This window comes from Carcharodon carcharias, chromosome 17, assembly GCF_017639515.1.
Source record: "Carcharodon carcharias isolate sCarCar2 chromosome 17, sCarCar2.pri, whole genome shotgun sequence".
Classification (NCBI taxonomy): domain Eukaryota; kingdom Metazoa; phylum Chordata; class Chondrichthyes; order Lamniformes; family Lamnidae; genus Carcharodon; species Carcharodon carcharias.
In genome coordinates this window covers 102330543-102356906 of record NC_054483.1, presented here as the reverse complement: position 1 = coordinate 102356906, position 26364 = coordinate 102330543, and the positions used below count along the sequence as shown (strand labels likewise).

Here is a 26364-nt window from a genome sequence, read left to right as displayed (position 1 = left end):
AAAATTGCCCACGTATGTCCTGTACACAAAAAGCAGGACAAATCTAACCCAGACAGTTACCACCCCATCAGTCTATTCTCGATCATCAGCAAAGTGATGGAAGGGGTCATTGACAGTGCTATCAAGTGGCACTTATTCACCAATAACCTGCTCATTGATGCTTAGTTTGGGTTGTGCCAGGCCCACTCAACTCCAGACATCTTTATACCCTTGATCCAAACAAAAGAGGTGAATTCCAGAGGTAAGGTGAGAATGACTGCCCTTGACATCAAAGCAGCATTTGACCAAGTGTGGCATCAAGGATCCCTTGCAAAATTGAGGTCAATGGAAATCATGGGAACTAGTGTTAAAAGAGGTGGCTATAGAGATAGTGGATGTATTGGTAGCCATCTTCCAAAATTGTACAGATTCTGGAATAGTTCCTGTAACTTGGAAGGTAAAAAATGTAACCCCAATGTTTAAGAAAGGAGGGAGAGAGAAAATGAGGAACTTAGAGACCTGTTAGACTGACATCAATAGGGCAAATATTAGAATCTATTTAAAGCATGTGATAACTGGACACTTAGAAAATAATGGTAGGATTGGACAGGGTTAGCATGGATTTATGAAGAAGAAATCATGTTTGACAAACCTGTTGGAGTTTCTTGAGGATGTAACTGGCAGAACAGATAAGGGGAAACCAGTGGATGTGGTGTATTTGGATTTTCAGAAGGCTTTCGATAAGATCCCACACAGGTTAGTATACAAAATTAGAGTACATGGGACTGGGGGAAATATACTGGCATGGATTGAAGTGTTGGTTAAGGAATGGAAAACAGAGAGTAGGGATATATGGATCATTCTCAGGTTAGCAGGCGGTGACTAGTGGGGTGACTAGTGGGGTGACCAGTGAGGCTTAGGCCCCAGATATTCACAATCTATATCAATGATTTGGATGCAGGGACCAAATTTAATATTGCCAAGCTTGCTGATGACACAAAACTAGTTGGGAGAGAAAGTTGGGAGGAGGATGCAAAAAGGCTTCAAGAGCATTTAGAAAGGCTAATAGAGTGGGCAAGAACATGGCAGATGGAATATAATGTAGAAAAATGTGAAGTTATCCACTTTGATAGGAAAAACAGAAATACAGAGTATTTCTTAAATAGTGAGAGATTGTGAAATGTTGATGTCCAAAGGGACCTGGGTGTCTTTGTTCATAAGTCACTGAAGGCTAACATACTATGGTTGCAAGAGCAAGTCAGAGGCTAGGAATCCTGCAGTGAGTAACTCCGCCTGACTCCCCAAAGCCTGTCCACCATCAACAAGGCACAAGTCAGGAGTGTGATGGAATACCCTCCACTCACCTGGACAAGTGAAGCTCCAGCAACACTCAAGAAGTTCAACACCATCCAGGGCAAAGCACCCCATCCACAAACATTCACTCCCTCCACCACTGACGCACAGTGGCAACAGTGTGTACCATCTACAAGATGCACTGCAGTAACTCACCAAGGCTCCTTAGTCTCAAATCCATGATCACCACCATCCAGAAAGACAAGGGCAGCAGATGCATAGGAACACCACCACTTGGAAGTTCCTGTCCAAGCCACACACTATCCTGACTTGGAAATATATCGTCGTTTCTTTCACTGTGGCTGGGTTAACCCTGGAACTCCCTCCCTAGCAGCACAGTAGGCATACCTGCACCACATGAACTGCAGCGGTTCAAGAAGGCGGCTTACCATTACCTTCTCAAGAGCATAACTGTGGACAGACTGAAGGTGTTCCGCAAAGCTGTCACCCAGTCCGCGTTTGATTTCTCCAATGCAGAAGAGTCCGCATCGGGAGCAGCGAATGCAGTAGACCAAATTGAGGGAAGTGCAAGTGAAGCGCTGCATCACTTGAGAGGAGTGTTTGGGCCCTTGGATGGTGAGGAGGGGGGAAGTAAAGGGGCAGGTGTTGCACCTTCTGCGATTGCATGGAAAGGTGCCATGGGAGGGGGTTGAGGTGTTGGGGGTGATGGAGGAGTGAACCAGGGTGTACCGGAGGGAACAGTCCCTACAGAATGCTGACAAGGTGGGTGAAAGGAAGGTTTGGTGGTAGCATCATGCTGGAGTTGGCCGCCAAGGGTCACTGGACTAGTAATCCAGAAGCCCAGGTTAATGCTCTGGGAACATGGGCTCAAATCCCACCGTGGCAGCTGGTGGAATTTACATTCAATTAATAAAGCTGGAATATAAAGCTAGTCTCAGTAATGGCGACCATGACACCACAGAGAAGGGAGGAGTGCACTGTCAGTCTCTAATTCAACTATTCCATGTTGATTTCTCCAGCCAGCTACACAGCCAAATATGTGCTTTACCTATGAATCTCAGAATGATTGCTCAATGCCTTCAATAAACAACAAAATGATTAGTTTAGTATAAAACCAGATTTGTCAATCTGAAGCCAAAGCTTATTAACATACTGTATGAAACATGAAAGTATAATAATTACTCTGAATACCTGAACTCTCACACGCACCAAAAAGATAATAAAATAGAGGAATTCTGCCAAAAGGTTAAATGTCAATGGTTCGAAGGAAAAGCATAGATGATGGGGTCCTTGAAATGGTGTCTGGGTTATATGTTTGGTCTCTCGGCGCTGGTCTGCGAAACAATCGATGAGTCTTGCACTACTTTTCAGTCGGACCTCTTGCAGTCAGTCGATTTCAGAACGTAGAGTGGCTTCGGAGCAACTTCCATTCATTCTTTGCTTTGGACAGGGTCTGGAGCTTCAGGGACTGTTGTCTTCTTTAACCAAGCAGTTGATCCATCTTATTCATTCACTAATGCCCTTTAGGGAAGGAATCTACTGTCCTTATCTGGTCTGGCCTACATATGACTCCAGGCCCACAGCAATGTGGTTGACTCTTAACCACCCTCAGTTCAGGAATGGGCAACAAATGCTGGCTTTGTCAGCGATGACCACATCTCATGACTATCAAAAAAAAAATATATGGACGCGTTTAGTGAGTGAGCAACAATGTGGCAGATGGAGTATAAAATGGGTATAATGTGTGAATTTGAAACAGAATATTTTTTAAAAGGCTTTTATTCTCAGGGGATTGGAGTCCAAGAATAAAGAAGTCTTGCTACAATTGTACTGGCTTTGATGAGGCCACACCTGGGACGCAATTTTATAGCCCCATTTGCAGCAGGAGCGGGACTGGAAAATGCAGCGAGCTGTTCATTGACTTTGGTGTGACTGGAAAACCCCACTGGTGGGAGGGGCCATAAAATTCCATCCCTGGAAAACTGCACAGTTTTGGTCTTCATATTTAAGGAAGGATATAATTGCATTGGAGGCAGTATAGCGAAGGTTCACTAGATTGGTCCCTGGGATGTGGGGGTTGTAATATGATGAAGCTGGGTAAATTGGGTCTATACCCTCTGGAATTTGTAAGAATCAGAGGCGACCTTGTTGAAGCATGTGTGATCCTGAAAGGAATTGACAGGGTAGTTACTGAGAGGTGGTTTCCCCTGGCTGGGGAATCTAGAACACAGGACGCAGTCTCAAGGGCACTTAGGGATGGGCAATAAATGCTGGCCTTGCCAGTGATGCCCATATCCCATGAATTAATAACGAAAAGAGAAAAAGGAGAGGCGGAAGAGTCAAGAGGGAAAACAGAAGAGAAGAAAGGGTAATGAAGGAGAGGAGAATAAACTGAAAGATTGAATAAGCTAAGGAACCCATTAAAACTATAGGGTTAGGTGAAGTAAGATGGACACATCAAGGGCATCAGAGTCACTACCTTGACTAAAATACCTTCACTTTACCCAAAGATGTTTAATGTCTGTTTTAGCTGGGACCATCGTCAGCCTAGAGCAGCTCTCTGATTAGGACTTGGTGTACCTTTGTCTTGGATCTCAGGCAAACAAGGCCTGAACAGCTTCCAGTCAGTTCTGGTGTGTAAGTAAACACCCTCTGTAGGTGACCTGAGGGCAAATGCCAGCAGCAAAGAGAAGAATATGTCAAAGAGTAAAAGCAAAATAAAAGCAAAATACTGCAGATGCTGGAAATCTGAAATAAAAACAACAATTGTTGGAAGAACTCAGCAGGTCTGACAGTATCTGTGGAGAGGAAGACAGAGTTAACGTTTTGAGTCTGCATGACTCTGATGAAGTTCTGATGAAGAGTCATGCGGACTCAAAGTGTTAACTCTGTCTTCCTCTCCATAGATGCTGTCAGAAATGCTGAGTTTTTCCAGCAATTTTTGTGTTTGTGTTTGTGTATATGTCAAAAAGTTTCAGTACCAGAACACAACCCTGTTTGACCGCACTGCAGATCTCAAAGGGTTCCAATGTTGCCCCGTCTTAGCTGACCTTACCCATCATGTTGTCATGGAAAGAGATCACATTGAGCAGCTTCAGGGGATAGCCAATTATCTTCAGCAGCTTAAATAGGCTACCTCTGCTCACATGCTCCAATGCCTTGGTGAGATCAATGAAGACAATATATAATGGTCTCCTTTGTTCACAGCACTTCTCTAATGGCTGCCGGACTGAGAATATCGTGCCAATTGTAGATCTTCCAGTTCTGGGATTCGGGGTAGGTGCAGTCTGACAAGGGCAACACAGGCAAATACTTTCCCCACGATGCTCAGCAGGGAGATCCCTCGATAGTTGTTGCAGTTGCTGTAGTCACCCTTGTTCTTGGGAAGGGTCACAATCTTTGCATCACATATATCCTGGGGCACTGCCCCCTCCCTCCAGCAGAGATGGAGGAGTATATGCAGATACTGCAGGAGTGCTGGTTTCTCATGTTTGATGAGTTCATATCTCCAAAGGCCTTCTATAAGGTGAATTGGCCACTGGGTCATGACCTCCTGGGGGTCCATGGCCCCGCTAAAAGGACACCTGCAAGTGAGATATGAAGATGGCGGACATTGACACAGCCAACTGGGAGACGGTCGCTGACAGCCTTGATCCCTGGAGGTTGACTGTTTGGAAGGGCATTGAAAGAGATGAGCAGAAACAAAAAGCTCAGCTGGCTGAGAAGAGGGCCTGGAGAAAACAGAGGCCAGTGAATTGTGCATCTTCTCAGCCCACTGTTTTCTGCTGCGGCAAATGCAGCAGAGGCTGTCATGCCAGAGTGGGGCTCCTGAGTCAAACCAGGCAATGCTTAACATGGAGTTGACCACCATGGAGCAAACTATTGACTTACAAGACAGAAGGCTATCACTTGAATTAGCTGAAACCCCTGCGATGTACACTGAATGAGCTAATTCCTAGCTATTTCATATTTATAGATAAAGCTTTTGAACACTGTGGCATGAGATGTTCTTTCCATACATGATAAACTCCTCTTTGTTCACTAATAAACATTCCAAATTCTATGGTAACCGATAAAAGCAAAATACTGTGGATGCTGGAAATCTGAAACAAAAACAGAAAATGCTGGAAAAACTCAACAGGTCTAGCAACAGTGGAGAGAGAAACTTCGAGTAAATATGACCCTTCTGCGATAAGCGATCTGGTTTAAAGTCTACTGGTTGACTTTGAGTCAAAAATGCTGCTTTTAACTTCACAAAAATATAATTGGACAAACTTTCCACTCAGTCAATACAAGTAAAGCCAGAACACTGCATTCCTTCAGCATTCATTCATTCTACTGCGTCTTACGTTGTCTCACAAAGTCATTGCCCTTTTAATGAAATGGAGAAGATTCTGAGAATGCATCAGGTAAGTATTATGAATGGCCCGAAACATATCTGCTAATTTTGTGCTTCAAAGGGGAGAGTCAAATTAAAACTCCATCTCTTCTAACAATAAAACCCCCTTTCATAGTTCCAATTTTACTAGTAATATAAACATTGCTCGGTCTCTGCTAGCTAGGTGCCAGAATTCTTGAATGCTATATTCAACAAAATGCAAATGCACTCTACCTCGCTTACATCTCAAAACTAGTACACATCAAAGCAACCAGATTAGCTGGTTTTAATCCAATTAAGATACACACACAGACTAAACCTCTATTTAAAAAAAATAATTTCCATAACATTATATACATTAATAGCTTCAATGCAAGGGTCTGTGAATATTTTTAAGGCAGTGCTAGATAGATTCTTGATTAACAAGAGGGTGAAAGGTTATTGGGGTAGGTGGGATGTTACAATCAGATCAACCATGATCTTACTGAATGAAACATAGAAACATAGAAAATAGGAGCAGGAGTAGGTCATTCGGCCTTTCGAGCTTGCTCTGTCATTCAATATGATCATGGCTGATCAATAATCCACCAACGATTATTTAGGCAAATACAGCAAGATTTGAGGAGTCAGGCTTTCCAGTGGTGTTTACTGAGGGAGGAATGTTGGCCAAGACACCGGGAGAAATTCTGCCATTCTTCGAATAGTATCATGGGATCAGTCACCTTCATCTGAACAAGCAGCTATGACCTCATCTTATTTGAAAGATGGGCACCTCCAGCAGTGCAACACTCACTCCCTCAGTAGTGCACTGGAGTGTCAGCCTAGATGAGGTGCTCAAGCCTTTAAGCCAAAGGCAGCCAATTTCAGATTCTGAATGTGGAGTCTATCTACTGGTTATGAGGTGCTACACAGAACAGCCAAAAGTTGCACAGTCCTCGATTCAGAACTATCTTAAGTATGTAAAGAGTTATTAAATTTTAAATGCACTCAGTTATGAAGAACCTTCACGTAAAGGAAACGCACTCAGTTTGTTAAATATATATTTGTTTCTATTTAAAGTAGAATTTGAACAAACAAAAGTGAGGGCATCTTACCCCGATGATTTTTCCATTGCCGGAGTCAGAGAGATAAACTTCTTCTACCATGATCCCAGCCAGAGACACTCAGCAAATTCAACAGACCCACACCCAACAAACAAAACCATGTAATCCACAAACCTCCACCTCAACCTAACTTCAAACGGGGGCAGCAAGATGATTGATGGTGCTTTGGGCCAATGAGAAGAACGGGCTGTCAGACACACGATGTCAACAACGTGTTCCCAGGAGGAAGGCGGGAGCTAAGAGTTGGCAAGTTCTGTTGTGACGGAGACAGTCTGCAGAGTTGGGCAGGAACATTGGAACTATCACACGCATCACATGAGGGGCATCAGCAGGACCGGAGACATAAGGAACCTTTTACTTTAGCAAGAATGGTGAACTGGCCAGATTCCCCTGTAGTTACCTGCAGCATTTCCCGTGCTGTGTAAAAGGTCACAGACTGCAAACTCAGTGAGGATGAAAGAAATACTGACCGTGCGTAACTATTATTATAAAAGAAGTGGGGAGTCAGTCTGGGCGGATCCGGTCAAACAGCCGCTCTAATGCTGCCGTGGTCTTGGGATTATATCTACGAAGTTGTTGATTTACTGTTCGTTCCCTCAATTTAAAGGGACAGTGTAACACTTCATCACCCATTATTAAAACAATTTTGCTTCTGCTTTCCATGGCTTTACCACAGCCTCCTATACTTCTCAAGGCTTATTAGGGATGGACAACCAATGCTGGCCCGGCCAGGGACGCTCATATCATATGAAAGAATAAAAAAAGAACGATTTTGCATTGTAAGATTTAAAACATTTCTAAAGGGATTTCCAACCTCAAATGCATCTATAACTCACCTGTAACAATTCCCAGTAGCACACTAGCTGTCACTCTGATGGGAAGTCCCCTGTTAAATGACAGCCCCAACCTGTAACAGTGACCCGTCATGCCAAGAGATGAGCTTTCCGTATGGGTTAATTAACACAGGAAATTGAAGCAGCTGTCGATCTTACAACACCTGGAACCTGCTTCACCAGTCAAAAAGAGGATGACTGATCTTCGACCTTAATTCCATCTTCCCACACTATCCCCACATCCCTCGGTTCCCTTAGTATCCCAAAAATCTATCAACCTCTATCTTGAATATTGATGGAAAATTCATTGTTCTCTGGGATAGATAACTCTAACGTTTCATAGCCCTTTGGGTAAAAAATTTCTCCTTACCTCAATCCAAATGGTTGACCCCTTATGCTCAGACTGTGACCCCCTAGACTTAGACTGCCCAGTGAGTGGGAACAGCGTCCCAACATTTACCTTGGCAAGCCCATTAAGGATTTAATACATTTCAACAAAATCACCCTTTCATTCTTCTAAACTACTGGATTGGTATAAAAGTCCATCTGGTTCACTAATGTCCTTTAGGGAAGGAAATCTGCCGTCCTTGCCCAGTCTGGCCTACACGTGACTCCAGGCCCACAGCAATGTGGTTGACCCTTTAACTGCCCTCTGAAATGGCCTTGCAAACCACTCAATTAAGGGCAATTAGGGATGGACAATAACTGCTGACCTTGCCAGAGATGCCCACATCCCATGAATACATTTTAAAAAATGACCAGTTTATTCCTCTCTGCCATCTTGAACGAAGGTGTTTGATTGGCTACTTACGAGTCATAGAATTATAGAGGTCTACAGCACAGAAAAAGGCCCTTCAGCCCATCAAGTCTGTGCCAGTCAAACAAATGCCTAACTATTCTAACCCCATTTTCTAGCACTAGGCCCATAGCCTTGTATGCCATGGCATCGCAAGTGCACATCCAAATACTTCTTAAATGTTATGAAGGTTTCTGCCTCTACCACCCTTTCAAGCAGTGAGTTCAAGATTCCCACCACCCTCTGGGTGAAAATATTCTTCCTCACATCCCCTCTAAACCTCCTGCCCCTTACCTTAAATCTGTGTCCCCTGGTTATCCCCTGGCACAATTTGAGGAAGGTTGAAAAATTGTTATCAGAGTCTTTGTTGTTTCCTCTCTGACTTCCTTCAACAGGTACATACCATCAGCAACATATGCATCTCAACTTTTGCTAATTTTCTCAGAATCAATTCTTTCTCCGGTTCTCTTGAATAATTGTTCGAACACTTTGCATTTATGTAGAGCCTTTAATGTTGCAAAACATTCTGATATCCTCTAGTCACCTATATTCTCTTCCACAATCATTTGTAAAACCCAGTGTTAAATATACTTCCTTGATATCTCTGCCTTTCTTTCATTCTCTGTAGTTGGAACCCCCTTTCATTCAAGTGTGTCCTACCCTCACTGACTATTCATTCCATCTGTTTAAAAATCTTAACTATTTCCTTGCATCTGATCTGACTTCTCCACTGCACTTTTTATATTCCTTGTGACTTTCCCTTGTCTTATTAGATTCAGTTGGAGGAGATGGTGATGTAGTGGCTATGTCACTGCACTAATAATGCAGTGCTCGGGGAACATGGGTTCAAGCAGCTGATGAAATGTAAATTCAACTGGGTTTAATTAATAAATCTTGAGTATAAAATTAGTCTCAGTAATTGTGACCATGACAACTATCAATCAATTTGTAAAAACCCATCTGGTTTGCTGATGTCCTTTAGGGAAGGAAATCTGCCGTCCTTACCCTGTTTGGCTTACATGTGACTCCAGACTCCAGGCCACTCAGGCCAATCAAAGGCAATTAGGGACAGGCAACAAATGCTGACCTTGCCAGTGATGCCCACATCTCATAAAGGAATAAAAAAGGAAAGTTAATTCTATGTTTCCCCCTTTTAAGTATCAGTTTAGATTTAATCTAATTATTTATAGAACTCTGTTCTTTAAGATCTGTTCTATTTTTATAGGAATTATATTTATTTTGCAATCCAACCATCTCCATTTCAAACATTTCTCACTGCTGTTCTGTTGACCTGTTTATTAATTTTTCTGCTATTTGATTTGGGACAGATCGCTCCTTACCTCACTGAATTCTGCCTTTTGCCATTTCTGAATCCTTATCATTCGCTCTTCCTTCTGCTTTCACTATTCTTATGTGGAACATATGTTCTGATCACTATTACTCAATTGTTTTCCTATTTTCATTTCAGTTGTTTCCCCAAAACTAAATTAACTAATGTTTTTTCCCTTGTTGCACTAGGTGTTACTGACTGAGGAAGCAATACGTTCCCCACTTTGATCACGTGGGTTAACTTTACTCCAGGCTATCTTAAAAACATTTAAAATACTTTCACTCTGGCTGTATAAATTGAAAATGAATTTCAGTACAGGTAACTAAGCAAGTGCTGTGAGTATATCTTGTTAAGATCGATCTGTCTTTCACTCCTCCTCCTATGTAAATATTTCCCAAGGGATTTTCAGTCTTAAAGTTGTCTAAGTCTGTAGTTCAGTAAAATTGACTCACCTGCTGACGGTGTCCAATATTTAACACTGACGGATCAATCAGTCCAGAACAGGCCACTAGCTGACACAATGCCCCATGCACAAGCAGTCCAAATATTCAATCACCCAGGAAAGGCTGTAGGGTCTGCATGGACTGGGATCTGAGTCACTCCAATAATTAGCACCAAACCTGGAGCTACTCCTGCAGTTACTGTTGCATTCAGCATAAACCCAGAGATAACCCAGAGGAAACCCCATTGAACATTGCAGTCTGTTAATTGTATGCAGGTAATGGGCATTAACTGGGGATTCACTTGTGCTCCTATAAATAGACACAGACTGAAGCTGTGGTTGTTGGGTTAGGAGGTGCATATTTGTAATTTGTGTAAATAAATGTTTATAAATGTGTGTAAGGATTGGCTCTAGTTCTATCCTTCATCAACTGGCTTTCTGGAGGAAAACACGATCTACATTCATCAAGTCCACCAGTTACACTGCATGTAACTCACTGTTGTCTGTTCCACTGCTTGCTAAACAAGCTGTAAACCTCTCCCTGTTGTATTGGGTATAAGTCTTTCTCTCTGTGTTATACTAGGTGTAACTTACTCTTTCCCTGTTACCCCAGCTGTAAGTGTCATTTTGTCTGTTGTAGATGTCTCTCTCTCTCTGTTAATCTGGGGGCAGAATTTTCCTGTTGGAGTGTGGGAGCAGTTGCTGCATGCACACGTGTGAAATGATGCGGGGTGATGTCAGGCAAGTGTCCTTGCGCCATCACGATATTTAGTTTGGCGGGCATGAAATGCTTTCCGATGCATGCCCACCTTTAATTAACCAGCCACTTAAGATCCTGGAGGCGCCAATCGACCGCGATCTTCAGGTTGGTGCCCAGGCGCAACGGGCAGGCGGGTAGGACACATTTGTATAAACCTCATCCACGGGCGGGATAAGAGGGCTCAGTGGGGTCGTAAGTGTGTTCTGTCAAATATCGATGTTTCAAAATTACTGATATTTGCCTGTGTGATCAGCGATACTTCAAAACACATACCAGCTGCTTGGACTGGACTCAAAACCTTCAGGTCAGGACTCTGCAGCGAGGAATCTTTTTTGGGCCTGCATGTTTCAGGAAGGCTTCCTTTAGCCTGGGAATGGGAGCTAAACTCTCCACTGGAGGCACCTCCTCTGAGGAGGAAGGGAGGGCTGGAAGGGGGAGGAGGCCAGGAGTCCACATTCAGTCTCCAGGAGAGTCACCTTTGGGAGGTCAGGCACCGGCACAAGGGGTGCAGGGCCAAGAGGTAGACCAAGGCGGAAAGGGCCACAGAAGATGCCACTATCCTGCTGCCAGGGTTTACAGGCGGCGAGGCAGCTACCTCAATATGCCTGAGGTACATCTCTCAAGGGAGACAGTTAACTATATCTGTCAGGTGATTGGGCCTGAGATCTCCGCTAACTGTGTGGGTGATCGCCCCATGCCAGTGGCTCTAAAGGTCACAGCTGCCCTCAAATTCTTTGCCTCTGGCTCCTTCCAGGGGTTGGTGGGTGATCTTCGCGGTGTCTCCCAATCAGCTGTCCACACTTGTTCAAGCAGGTGACAGATGCTCTGTTCAGGTGTGCATTGACCTTCATCCTCTACCGGTGGGACCAGACAAGCCAGACAAAGTTAGCCAGAGGCTTCGCGGCCATTGCTGGCTTCCCCCGTGTCCAGAGTGCTATAGACTATACACATGTGGCCATCAAGGCGCCAGCAGGTGAGCCCGGTGCCTTCGTCAACAGGAAGGACTTCCACTCCATGAACATGCAGATAGTGTGTGATCACAGGATGCTGATTCTACAAGTCTGTGCAAGGTACCCAGGCAACTCCCATGACACCTACATCCCAGGTGCTGAGGCTCTTCAGTGCTCCAGCCTGGCTTGATGGATGGCTGCTGGGTGACAAGGGCTATCCCCTCAGAAGGTGGTTCATGATGTCTCTCCGCTAGCCAAGAACAGAAGTTGAGCAGTGCTACAATAGGAGCCACGCCTGCACAAGGGCTGTGGTGGACAGAGCCATTGGTCTTCTCAAGATGTGCTTCCAATGCCTGGATCGCTCAGGGGGTGCACTCCAGTACTCCCTAGATCGTGTGTCGCTGGTATTGGTTGCATGCTGCGCTGTACACAATCTTGTGCTGTGGACGATGAAGATGTAGACACAGTGGCTGCAGATGCAAACGATGAGTCCAGCAGTGAGTCCAAGGATGAGAATGCATAGAGAAATGCTGAGGGGGTAGACGCTGACCTGGGCATACTCCAGGGAGGCATGGACACCCAGGAGGCTTTAATCCAACAAACCTTCAGCTAGCACACCACATATGGACCTCCAGGACAAGCCGGTGCTGCATGCTCCATATTCAAGACCTAAGTGCAAAACCTGCCCGATTAAGAACATTAATTAAGGTCCTTGTTAATAAAGCTGAATGTCCCTCAAAGCACTCATTCCATTATTGGAAACCATCAACCCGCAGAACAAAAGAGGCAACACGGTGACATGTCTGAATTTATTATTGCAACCAAAGAAACTTGGTGAAAAAGATGTTAAAAATCACACCAACTCAGAAACCTCATCTCGGGCCCAACACAAAATCACCAGTAATAAATCCCTGGTGTGCCTAAGGTGCCTTATGTTTATGTTTGTGGGTGCTACGTCTTGGTGTTGACCCTCGCTGGGAGTGGCATCTGAGACAGCCTGCTGACTCTGCTGTCCTGTTGGCCTTGATGACCTTGGCGGTTGTCCTCTAGCCTGCGGAGGCTGTGCTGGGCCTGCCTGGGAGGGAACGGCCAGTTCCATAGCTGGCATCTCCCCAGTCGTCGCAGCTTGACTGGGTGCAACGGTCACTGGCAGAGGGGTGGAGGAGATGCCGCCCTCATCCGGAGCGCCCTGAGAGGAACCCGCAGAGATGACAGGCAGCTGCTGCACCGACGTGAGGTCATTTTGGACTTCTCTCCTCACCGTGGATGAATGGGCACCGAGCTGGGAAAGTTGGTGCCCACACCATCTCCCACACTGGCATTGACCAGCTGAGGTCAATGCCGATGTGAGGGCTTGCTGGTCAGAGTGCATCCCCAGGAAGCCCTGATGGGTATCCTGGAGGAGCCTCTCCACGAGAGTCGCCACTCTCTCCATGGAAGATGCATGGCGCTCAGCCATGTGGCTCATTGCATCGGCGATAGTCCACGTAGACTCCTCCACCATCGACACCAAGCCAAGTACAGCCTCATGTATCTCCCCCAGATGCTCCCACACATCCAGCCGCATTGCCTGCGTTTGCTGCATTGCGGACGACTCCAGAGGCACATTGTCAGGCACTGACTGAGCATGTGCCTGGTCCCCTGCAGTCGTCCAACTGCTGGCGCCATGGGCACTCTCTGTCTCTGCCAGCTCCTCCAGCGACTGTGAAGTGCCCTCAGTGCTGCACCCCGAGACACTAGCCAATGTCCTAATTCCCATCGAGATGCTAGTATCTGCGCTGGTGCCTGCCTGGCAGAGATGGTGCAACACTGGTGAGACTTCAGGGCCCTCAAGTGTGAGAGGGGGCCTCTGCTGCTCCTCCTCCCAGCTGTGCTCTGATGATGCTGAAAGGAAAAACAAGGACATTGGATCAGTTAACGTGGAGACAATGTCAATGTACATCCCTGTCCCCTGGATCATTATGCACTCATCCTTCCATAAGCAATGGTCAAGCCATGTTGCAAACTTCAATCACTGAACATTCAGCACTGCCATGGCTGCAGGGAGAACAATGGTGACCTCAGTGGCTAGGCAAACATACCTGCCTGTGGCATCCCAGCCTCACTGACACTAGTGGACCTGGGTGCATGGCACCTCTCCAAATCTAGGGCCTCCTGCTCGAAGTGGCTGAGAATCGCTAACTGTGCTGGGCCGCCGCCAGCCCTCGCCCTCTCAGCAGCATTATGTGCTTTCTTCTCCTGAAAAGGAGAGAAGAGCATTGATTAGGGCAACTTGTACCTGGACTCTCTTCGCAGACGGCCCACCCCAACCAGAGTGGGGCATATCAGGGCTCCAGTGCCTCCTCACCCCGCTGCTGCCAAACACTCACACAAAGATGCCAGGCCTGTCCCCACTACCCCATCCCAACCCCCCCTTGGCCACATGCTGCCTACATCATATTAGGCACCACATGGTCTAACCTTCCATGTCAAGGAGGTGCAAGCACGTGGAGTGCAGAGGGCAGCAGATCCCACGCCACCTTGAAGCTCCCGTCCCAGCATGTCATCACCCTGACTTTGACATGTCCTGGACTTCCAGCACTGCGTCCAGGTGCAGCTCCTCCAGGTTGCCCCCAAAACGATCACGTGGGTCCCAGTGCACCACATGCTGCGGGGGCAAAACACATCTGTTCACCACCCTCTCAGGGTGACCTCGGCATGGACAATATCTGCTGGCCCACCCAGCAAAGGACACATGCTGTCAATGATTCAATGCAGTCACTGCACTCAGGCTTGGGGGGGTGGTGGGGGTGAGTGGGAAGTGGAGGGGGGTGGGGTGGGGGGGTTGGTGGTGGTGGGGGGTGGGAGGGGGGCTGGGGGACCCTACCTGACCAATGCAAACATGGTGCTCACCCTTCCTGAGTCCAACAGATTGCTGGAGCGCTTGCGACACTGGATCCAGGTGAGCCGCACCACATCGTGGGAGCTCACCACCTCCGCCACCTCCTCCCCCTCCCGTCCGGGGGTACGAGGACCTCCCACCGTTCTGCCACCTCCTCGGGGAGGGCAGCAAGGCAATCATAGGATAAACGAGGGGCACAGCGCCCCCCCTGCCCTCCCCTCCTGCCTGGCCTCCTCACCAGCAACGCTCTGGGGAGCCCTTCCACTGGCCGTGATTCACAGCCTTGGGAAGGCTGCAGCAACTTTTTAAAACAGGCCGCCGGGTGGCCATTGGACCCGACGTTCATTACAGTCCCACCACCGCCCACCCACTCCCGCTGTCCTCGGGAACCGCAATTCACGCTGGGTGGGCCTTAATTGGGCCGCCCACATAAAATGGCGGCGCGGACCTGATTGTGGGCGACGATCGGGTCCACGCCCACTCCCCCCTCCCCCCCAACTCTCCCCGCCCTCCCACCGCCAGCCAGAAAATTCAGCCCCTGGGTGTAACACAGAACTTTCTGTGTCCAACTCTGTTGCCCGTTGGTCAAGTATGCCCACGGAATACAGATTGGGGAGAATCCTGGATATTGGACGAATCAGAAAACCCCTCCAGCTCCCTTCACCTGCTACATAAATAAGATGTGTGATCTTCTCAGACTCTTTTCGTGAAACAAGTCGTTTAGGCAGAGGACAAACTGCAGTGAATATTCAACAGCCTTTCAGCCACAAGAAACCCATCCCAGAGTCTTGTTGTAAAGAGAAGGGATCACTGCAGCGAGTTCCTGCTCTGAGGAAGCTCCTTTTTAATAATTAGCTGTGTATGAGCCCAGTGTGGTTGTGGTCACTCAGATACATCCCCAGCCATCTGTTTGATGCTCGCTGGCCTTTTAACAAAGTATGCGAGTCAGCTTGTGCCGAAACCAACATGTTTGCTGGGACTCAGCAGATCCATCTGTGTTGTGGATGGGCTGTGATTCTGGGATGGCCTGGCCTTCTGATCTATCTGCTCACAGCCCTCCGGCCAGCAGGACCCATTAAATGAGATTTCAAACCTTATTCATCTGTCCTGTCCAGCCAGCTCTATCTGGGGCCTTTGCAGTGTCCATTGAACTGCCCCTGGGTGAGAGGGGACCATTGTAAATGAGCTTTCAAACAAAGCTTAAATAGGACGCTGTCTGATCCATAACATCATTAATAAAATGAATTGGACAAATTAACTTTTTGGTTGTACTTGCTGGGATTACGGTGGGTGAGCTGACCGGGTGATTCTCAGGGTTTGGCTCTGAGCATTATCACAGAATCACAGAATTGTTTCAGCACAGAAGGAGGCCATTCAGCCCATCGTGTCTGTGCTGGCTCTCTGAAGGAGCAATTCATCTAGTGCCACTCCCCCACCTTCTCCCCGTAGCCCTGCACTTTCTTCTTTCCCAAATAATTGACAGCCTATCCCACATCCCACTGTTCTGAGGTTGGATTATAGGTCAGTTCTGGGAGGGTAACATCATTCAGGAATGTGCACAGTACATGTGAGCAGTCAATGGTAAGTTCAGTGACTCTGCATTCCCGGCAGAGGGCTGATTGGAGGAAGAGACCCACTCTACTCCCTCTGAGCTCAGCTGCTAACCAGGAGCATTGATCGGAACCACAGGCAGCTTCATAGTTCACAGCATGGGGAGTGAAGGAGGCCACATATACCCCGGCCCACCATCTCCTTCCATGGGACTGGGTATCAATGTTGGAACAGTTAGGAACATAAGCAACAGGAACAGGGGTAGGCCTTTCATCCCTTCAAGCCTGACCTGCTGTTGAGTGGCTGGCACTGCTTATCTAGGGTGTGTTCATAATCATCCAGAAATTAAATCAAGTACAAATGTTAATGGATCATTGAGCATTGCAGAGTACGGCATTGGCTGTGAAACATATTGGGATATTGTGCAGTGGTAAGGCACTATATAATTACAGGCTTGTACTTTCTAGCACCAAGACCAGCTTAACATGCGCATGTTCCATAGAAACTCCTTTAAGATGTCAGCTCTGCATGTGGGGGAACATTAGCCTGGGAGGGACTGAGGAACTCTCTTTATTGTTATATGTTTCTGTTTTTGCCAGAGTTTACAAAACAAAGTCTGGGAATAGAAATGTACAGTTGGCCCAATGGAATCAGGAGGTCAATAGTTAGGGTGACCTACCTTGTAGGGGCTTTCTCATTCTGTAGCTGAGGGGTTGGGAGGAGTAAACGAGAGCTGGCATTGAGGGAGAATGTCTCTGGTGCTGTGAAATCAGGGTGGATTTGCTTTTATTTATTCGTTCATGGGATGTGGGTGTCACTGGCTAGGCCAGCATTTATTGCCCATCCCTAATTGCCCTTGAGAAGATGGTGGTGAGCCGCCTTCTGCAGTCCATGTGGTGTAGGTACACCCACAGTTCTGTTGCGGGGGGAGTTCCAGGATTTTGACCCAGTGACAGTGATAAAGTTCCAAGTCAAGATGGTGTGTGGCTTGGAGGTGAACTTGAAGGTGGTAGAGGTCACGGGTTTGGAAGGTGCTGTCGAAGGAGCCTTGGCGAATTCCTCCAGTGCATCTTGTAGATGGTACACACTGCTGCTACTGTGTGTCAGTGGTGGAGGGAGTGGATGTTAAACCAGTAGATGGGGTGCTAATCAAACGAGCTGCTTTGTCCTGGATGGTGTCAAGCTTCTTGAGTGTTGTGGGAGCTGTACTCATCCAGGCAAGTGGGGAGTATTCCATCACACTCCTGACTTGTGCCTTGTCGATGGTGGACAGGCTTTGGGGAGTCAGGAAGTGAGTTACTCTCTGCAGAATTCCCAGCCTCTGACCTGCTCTTTTAGCCATAGTGTTTATGTGGCTAGTCCAGTTCAGTTTCTGGTCAATGGTAACCCCCAGGATGTTGATAGTGGGGGATTCAGCAATGGTAATGCCATTGAACATCAGGGGTCTTATTCGTTGCTGATCTCCATGCTTTAAAAAAATACTCCAGCAATGGAGCTGAGGAGACAGAAACAGAATAGTTATGCTCCATTACGATATATGTGCTGCCTGAAAGGGCAGAGGAAACAGATTCAATCATAGCTTTGGATAAATACTCGAAGGGTAAAATGGGGAAAGAGCAGGGGAATTGGATTAATTGGGTAGATCAGGTGTCCTGTCAAATATTTACTCTTCAGCCAAGATCATCTGGACAGATTACTTCATCCTTATATTTATCTGTGGCCAGGATTTTCCCGTTGGTGTGCGAGGGACGAGCCCCGCATGCTGACATGTAAAATGATGCGTGGTGATGTTGGATGGGTGTCCCGATGTCACCACGTGCACTCGCGATATTTAGGTGGGTGGGTGCACGATGTTCTCGGATGTGCACCCACCATTAATTAATCACCCAGTTAAGGCCCTTGAGGCAGCAATTGACTGCAATTTTTGGGGCCTGTGTGATCTTCAGGACGTCACACGGGCGCAATGGGCAGGCGGGTGCGACACATTTGTATAAACCTCATGCACGGGCGGGATAAGAAGGATCAGTGGGTCCGCAAATATGATTTTTCAGGTATTTAAGTGTGGAAGTTACTTATACTTGCCTGTGTGAGCAGGAATACTTCAAAACTCATACCAGCTGCTTGGACAGGAGTAACAGCCTTCAGGTCAGGACTCTACAGTGAAGATTATTTCTGGGGCCTGCAGGTTTCAGGAAGCCTTCCTTTAGCCTGGGAATGGGAGTTGTGCTCTCCACTGGAAGCACCTCCTCTGAGAAGGAAGGGAGGGCTAGAAGGGGGTGGAGGCCAGGAGTCCACATTCAGCCTCCAGAGGAGCCACTTTTGGGAGGAGAGGCGCAGGCACAAGGGAGCACAGAGCCAACAGGAAGTCCAAGGTGGAAAGGGCCGCAGAAGACGTTATTATCCTGCAGGCGGCAAAGCAGCTACCGCAATGTGTCTGAGGTGCAGTGCCGAAGGAGGCTCTGTCTCTCAAGGGAGACAGTGACCTCCATTTGTCAGATACAAAAACAAAAATAGCTGGAAAACCTCAGCAGGTCTGGCAGCATCTGCGGAGAGGAACACAGTTAATGTTTTGAGTCCGTATGACCTCAACAGAACTAAGACAAAATAGAAAAGAGGTGAAATATAAGCTGGTTTAAAGGTGGGGGGTGGAGGGTGGTGGGACAGGTAGAGCTTTATAGAGGGCCAGTGATAGGCCTTCCAACTCCCACAGCTATCTTGACTACAGCTCCTCACACCCCGCTTCCTGTAAGGACTCCATCCCATTCTCTCAGTTCCTTCGCCTCCGTTGCATCTGTTCTGATGATGCCACTTTCAAAAACAGTTCCTCTGACATGTCTTCCTTCTTCCTTAACTGAGGTTTTCCACCCATGGTGGTTGACAGGACCCTCAACTGTGTCCGGCCCATCTCCTGCGCATCTGCCCTTACACCTTCCTCTCCCTCCCGGAACCATGATAGGGTCCCCCTTGTCCTCACTTATCACCCCACCAGCCTCTGCAATCAAAGGATCATCCTCCGCCAATTCCAGCATGATGCCACCACCAAACACTTCTTCCCTTCACCACCCTGGTGGCATTTCGCAGGGATCATTCCCTCCGGGGCACCCTGGTCCACTACTCTATCACCCCCTACACCTCAACCCCCTCCCACGGCACCTTCCCATGCAACCGCAGAAGGTGCAACACCTGCCCCTTTACTTCTCTCCTCCTCACCGTCCAAGGGCCCAAACACTCCTTTCAAGTGAAGCAACATTTAACTTGCACTTCCCTCAATTTAGTCTACTGCATTCGGTGCTCCCAATGCAGTTTCCTCTACATTGAAGAGACCAAATGCAGACTGGGTGACTGCTTTGCGGAACACCTTCAGTCTGTCTGCAAGCATGACCCAGACCTACCTGTAGCTTGCCATTTCAACACTCCACCCTGCTCTCATGCCCACATGTCCGTCCTTGGCCTGCTGCAATGTTCCAGTGAAGCTCAACGCAAACTGAAGGAATAGCACCTCATCTTCCGATCAGGCACTTTACAGCCTTCCAGACTTAATATTGAGTTCAACAACATTAGATCATGAACTCTCTCCTCCTTCCCCACCCTCTTTCCGATCCCCCTTTTTCCAATAATTTATATAGATTTTTCTTTTCCCACCTATTTCCATTATTTTTAAATGTATTTCCATCCATTGTTTTATCTCTACCTTTTAGTCTATTTCAATCCCTTCCCCCCACCCCACCCACACTAGGACTATCTGTCCCTTGCTCGTCCTGCTTTCCACCCTTAATGTCCCCATTAGCACATTTCTCAGATAATATCACCACCGTCAACACCTCTTAGTCCTTTTGTCTATGACATCTTTTGGCAATCTCCACCTATCACTGGCCCTCTATCCAGCTCCACCTGTCCCACAAACCCCCCCCCCACCACCACCCCCCCCACCCCTACCTTAAACCAGCTTATATTTCACCTCTTTTCTAATTTTCCTTAGTTCTGATGAAGAGTCATTCAGACTTGAAACGTTAACTGTATTCCTCTCTGCAGATGCTGTCAGACCTGCTGAGATTTTCCAGGCATTTTTGTTTTGTTCTAGATTTCCAGCTTCCGCAGTATTTTGCTTTTATCATTATGCGCTCATCCTTCCATAATCAATGGTCAGCCCATGTTGCAAACTTCAATCACTGAGCATTCAGCAGTGCCATGGCTTTTGGGACACACATGGTGACCTGAGTGCTCGCCAAACATACCTCCCTGTGGCACCCCAGCCTCACTGCCACCGGTGGACCTGGGGGCATGGCGCCTCTCCAGATCCATGGCCTGCTGTTCGTAAGATGTTAGGATTGCCAACTGGGTCTGACTTCCGCCAGTCCACATCTGTTTTGCGGAATTATGCACAGTCTTCTCCTGAAAAGGAGAGAAGAGCATTGATTAGACCAGCCTGCACTTGAATTCCTATCACCATCCCTGCCAACCCAGCCAGAGTGGGACATCGCAGGACTCCAGTTCTTCGTCACCCCACAGCTGCCGCACACTCACCCAGAGAAGCCAGGGCTGACCCCACCCCCGCCCCCGCCCCCGCCCCCCTACCACCCTTGCCCAAATGCTGCCTCCTTCACATGTGGCTACACAAGGTGTCACTTTGCTAAGCGAGGAGGCACAAGCATGTGGAGTGCGAAGACCAGCAGATGGATTGGTGTCCTGCCACCTGGCAGCTCCCCTCCCAGCATGTTAGCACCCTGACTTCAACATGCTTCCCAGTTCCAGCATTATGCCTAGGGCAGATCCTTGACTTACACCCACATTCTATACTCTGGGTGTCAGTGTCACACATGCTGCGAGTGCAGAAACCATCCTAGCTCAACCCTCTCAGGCTGAACTGGGCATGGGCCATATCTGCTGGCCCACCCAGCAAGGATACACGCCGTGAAGGATTCAATGCCGTTACTGTACTCAGAGTTGCTGGGGGGGTTGGTGAGGTGCTGGGGGGGGGAAGAGTGACAGCTGCATTAAGTGACCTGAACCAACATGGTACTCACGCTTCCTGAGCGCAGGAGGTCATTGAATCTTTTGCGGCACTGGACCCGTGTGCGCCGCACCACATTATGGGAGCTAACCCTCTCAGCCACCTCCTCCCACACACGTTTGGTCAGGTGGGGAGGCCTCTGCCTCCCATCCCTTGGGAGAAGGACCTCCCACCGTGCTGCCACCTCCTCCAGGAGGGAAGCTAGGCACTCGCCGGAAAAACGAGAGGCACACTGCCCTGCTGGCCTACCTGGCCTGCCCCGACGGCCTACTCTCAGGTCTGGCCTGCCCCGATGGCCTACCCTCCAGCCTGGCCTGCCCCGATGACCTACCCTCCGGCCTGGTCTGCCCCGATGGTCTACCCTCCAGCCTGGCCTGCCCCGATGGCCTATCCTCCAGCCTGGCCTGCCCCGATGGTCTACCCTCTGGCTTGGCCTGTCCCGACGGTCTACCCTCCGGCCTGGCCTGTCCCAACGGCCTACCCTCCGGCCTGGTCTGCCCCGACGGCCTACCCTCCGGCCCGGCCTGTCCCGATGGCCTACCCTCCGGCCTGGTCTGCCCGGATGGTCTACCCTCCGGCTTGGCCTGTCCCGACGGCCTACCCTCTGGCCTGGTCTGCCCCGATGGCCTACTCTCCGGCCTGGCCTGCCCCGATGACCTACCCTCCGGCCTGGTCTGCCCCGACGGCCTACACTCTGGCCTGGCCTGCCCCGATGACCTGCCCTCCAGCCTGGCCTGCCGCGATGACCTGCCCTCTGGACTTGCATGATGCACATTACCCCTCTGATGTGCTCCTCTCCCGGCCATTGTGAGCAGCCTTGCAGAGGCTGCCAGGCCTTCATTTAAACAGGCTTCCGGGTTGCCATTGGACCCGGTATTCTGCACGCCTGCCGCCTCCTGCCCACTCCCGCTATCCTCGGGAGTCATGAGATAGGCTGGTGGGCTTTAATTGGCCCGCCCGCGTATAATGACGGCATGGACCCAATCGTGGACACCGATCACATCCACACCTGCCCACACATGGCCTGCCCGACAGGGAGAAAATTCTCCCCTATAGAGTCATAAGCAGAGAATCACTTGCAACGGCTTCTCCTTCTGCTTCCATACCATTACCACTGGTGTCCCCCAAGGATCTATTCTCCTCAATTAAATATTGGGAAGAATGCAGTTATTGCCTTGGTCCACCACAAATTTTATTCCCCAGCCATCAAATCTATCCCAGCTCTTGCAACTGTCTGACACTAAACCAGACTGCTTGAACCTTGGTGCCATATTTCACCCCGAAATGTATTTAGCTGTTTTTGATAAATTAACCCTTTAATCCCAGGAATCAGCCTAGTGAATCTCTTTTGAACTGCCTCCAATGCCAGTATATCCTTTCTTAAATATGGGGACCAAAACTGTACAGAGTATTCCAGGTGCGGCCTCACCAACACAACAGGACTTCCCTATTTTTAAACTTCAACCCCCTAGCAATACAGGCCAAAATTCCATTCGCCTTCTTAATTACTTGCTGCACCTGCACCCTAACTTTTTGTGTTTCATGAACACCCAGATCCCTCTCTGCTGCACTTTTTTGGAGTCTCTCTCCATTTAAATAATAGTGCCCCTTTTGATTCTTCCTACCAAAGTGCATGCCCTCACATTTTCCGACGTTAAACTCCATCTGCCAAGTTTTTGCCCACACTCTTAACCTATCTATATCCCCTTGCAGATTCCTTATGTCCTCATCACAACATGCCCTCCCACCTATTTTTGTATCATCAGCAAATTTGGATACATTACTCTCTGTCCCCTCCTCCAAGTATTAATATGGATAGTAATTAATTGAGGCCCGAGGACTGATCCTTGTGGCATTCCACTCGCTATATCTTTCCAACCTGCTAAAGACCCATTAATCCTGAATCTCTGTCTTGTGTGTGTTAACCAATCCTGAATCCATGCTAATACATTACCTCCAATAATGTGAGCTCCTATCTTGTGTGCAATAGCCTTTCATGTGGCACCTTATCAAATGCCTTCCGGTTCCCCTTTAACAACCTGGTTTATTATATCCTCAAAGAACTCTCGCAAATTTGTCAAACATGATTTCCCTTTCACAAAACCATGTTGACTCTGTTTGATTGTGTTAAGCTTTTCTAAATCTCCTGTAATTTTTTCCTTAATAATGGACTCTAGCATTTTCCCAACAACAGATATTAGACTGACTGGCCTATAGTTTCCTGCTTTTTCTCTCCCTCAGTTCTTGAACAGGGGTATCACATTAATGGTTTTCTAGTCTGCTGGGACCCTCCTGGAATCCAGTGAGTTCTGGAATATTTTGATCAATGTCTCCACTATCTGCAGCCACTTCCTTTAAAACCCTTGGATGCAGGCCACCAGGTCCTGGCAGCTTGTTTGCCTTTAGTCCCATTAGTTTGTCATGATAGAGACTGTTACAAGATCATTCCTCCCATTAGCTCCTTGCTTATCTGATATCTTTGGAATGTTTATAGTGTCCTTCACAGTGAAGACTGATGCAAAATATTGGTTTAAAGTATCTGCCATTTCCCTGTTCCCCAGTCCAACCTCATCACAGAATCACAGAATCACACAGTGCAGAAGAGGCCCTTCGGCCCAATGAGTCTACATCGACACTTGAGAAGCACCTGAATTACCTACCTACCTAATCCCATTTACCAGCACTTGGCCCAGAGCCTTGAATGTTATGATGTGCCAAGTGCTCATCCAGGTACTTTTTAAACGATGTGATGCAACCCGCCTCCACCACCCTCCCAGGCAGCGCATTCCAAACCGTCACCACCCTCTGGGTAGAAAAGTTTTTCCTCACATCCCCACTAAACCTCCTGTCCCTCACCTTGAACTTGTGTCCCCTTGTGACTGACCCTTCAACTAAGGGGAACAGCTGCTCCCTATCCACCCTGTCCATGCCCCTCATAATCTTGTACATCTCGATCAGGTTGCCTCTCAGTCTTCTCTGCTCCGACGAAAACAACCCAAGTTTATCCAACCTCTCTTCATAACTTAAATGTTTTAACCCAGGCAACATCCTGGTGAATCTCCTCTGCACCCCTTCCAATGCAATCACATTCTTCCTATAATGTGGCACCCAGAACTGCACACAGTACTCCAGCTGTGGCCTCACCAAGGCTCATATCCCTGTTATCATTAATACCACCAATTTCCGCCTGACTTTGCCCCTGCTTCAGCCCATCTGCTGCTGAAACCCTCATACATTCCTTTGTTACCTCTAGACTCAACTATTCCAACGCACTGCTCACCAGCCTCCCACTATCTACCCCCCCATAAACTTGAAGTCATCCAAAACTCTGCTATATGCATCTTAACTTGCGTGAAGTCCTGTTCACACATCACCCCTGTGCTCACTGATTTACACTGGCTCTCGTTTAAGCAACGCCTTTATTTTAAAATTCTCATCCTTAATTCTAGATCCTTTTATGACCTTGCCCCTCCCTATCTCTGTCATCTCCTCTAGCCCCACAGCCCTCAGATCTTTGCACTCCTCTAATTATGATCTGTGAGCATCCCCAATTTTAATTGTTTTACCATTGGTGGCCGTATTCTGGCCCTAAGCTTTAGAATTCCATCCCTAAATCTCTCGGCCTCTCTACCTCTCTCTCATCTTTTAATAGTCTCTTTAAAATTTACCTCTTTGATCAAGCTCTTAGTCAAATGTGCTCATATTGCCTTATATGGTTCAATAAAAATGTTGCTTTAGAATGCTTCTGTAAGGTGCCTTAGCACATTTTATATCATTAAAGACCCTATATAAATACAAGTTGTTGCAATTACATTTGTATATGTGGGATCTTGCTGTGCTAAAATTAGCTGCCGTGTTTGCTATATTACTGCAGTGACTACACTTCAGTAAAGTATTTTATTGTTTGGAAAGCACTTTGGGATGTCCCAAGATCTTGAATGTAAGATGTACAGAACAGAAACAGGTCATTCATCCCAACCAGTCCATGCCGGTGTTTATGCTCCACTCAAGTCTCCTCCCATCTTTTCTCATTCAAATCTGTCATCATAACCCTCTATTCATTTCTCCCTCAAACTCTGGCCTAGCTTCCCCTGAAATATGTCTATATTATTCGCATCACCCCACTCCATGTGCTAGCAAGTTCCACATTCTTACCACTCTTTGGATAAAAAAGTTTCTTCAGAATTTCCCATTGGATTTCTTTGTGACTACCTTATATTGATGGTTTCTAGTTATTGAATATTGCTGAAAAAGAGACATGCTGTCAAAGCTTTTCATCTTGTATTCATCAGGACAGATAGTAAGATGCAAAATTTCAAAGGGAAAAACAATTTATACTGCATGAAAAAAGGGATGCTGATTGGTTGGCAAGTCAGCTCTGATTGGTTAAGACATTATCATGGCAAATTCACTTAGGAGCTACTGTTCCCCTTGGTTTTGTTTATTCTAAAATTGTGCAATGCCTGGACATGCTCCTTTGACCTGGAAAGGACAGGTCCCCGTATGTGAATATTTGCAGCTTCTGGCAAGTGTAAATGAGTTACGTTGTGAGGCTGATTGATAACCTTAATTTGGTTGTTAGTGTAACTCTTAGCACACTTGGGATTGTTCAGCAAGTGCTGTCCAATTGCAGAATCAAATCTAACGTTAGACATTATCTTCTGAGCTTTGCAAGTACAAGTTGGTTGAGTATGATCAGTACTCTGCCTGTTACGAACAGCTGAAGGGACAGACTTTTTGATACAATCTGCTAGTCATTGGGATGTACAGCCTACGTACTTAGCATCACACTGGTACTGAAATTCACATACCACATTACTCATTTGTGTGATGGCAGAATTTCTTTTTGGCTTGACGACAGCATCATGTTAGTGGAAAACACCACTCATATTGTCAATGCATAGCAGCAGCGTGAAATGGCTAGCTTCACCTGCTGCTCAAATTTTGAGATACTTTACCCTTCCAGGATAATCTGAGGTAGTCTGGGCACTTTCCAGGACTGAAGGTCACAGCCTTTGACCCATTCATGAGTTTGC

General features: G+C 47.4%; 1 protein-coding gene across 2 annotated transcripts in view; it reads right to left on the bottom strand.

The window, feature by feature from the left end:
- Nucleotides 1–6902, bottom strand: part of LOC121289964 (solute carrier family 2, facilitated glucose transporter member 5-like) — a 97260-nt gene extending 90358 nt beyond the window's left edge. For both annotated transcript variants that reach the window (XM_041209981.1, XM_041209982.1), the window contains exon 1: nucleotides 6766–6902. In XM_041209981.1, the coding sequence (XP_041065915.1) occupies nucleotides 6766–6816 (51 nt within the window). In that variant the 5' untranslated portion in view covers nucleotides 6817–6902. The remainder of the gene's footprint in view (nucleotides 1–6765) is intronic.
- Between the last annotated feature and the right edge of the window lie 19462 nt (nucleotides 6903–26364).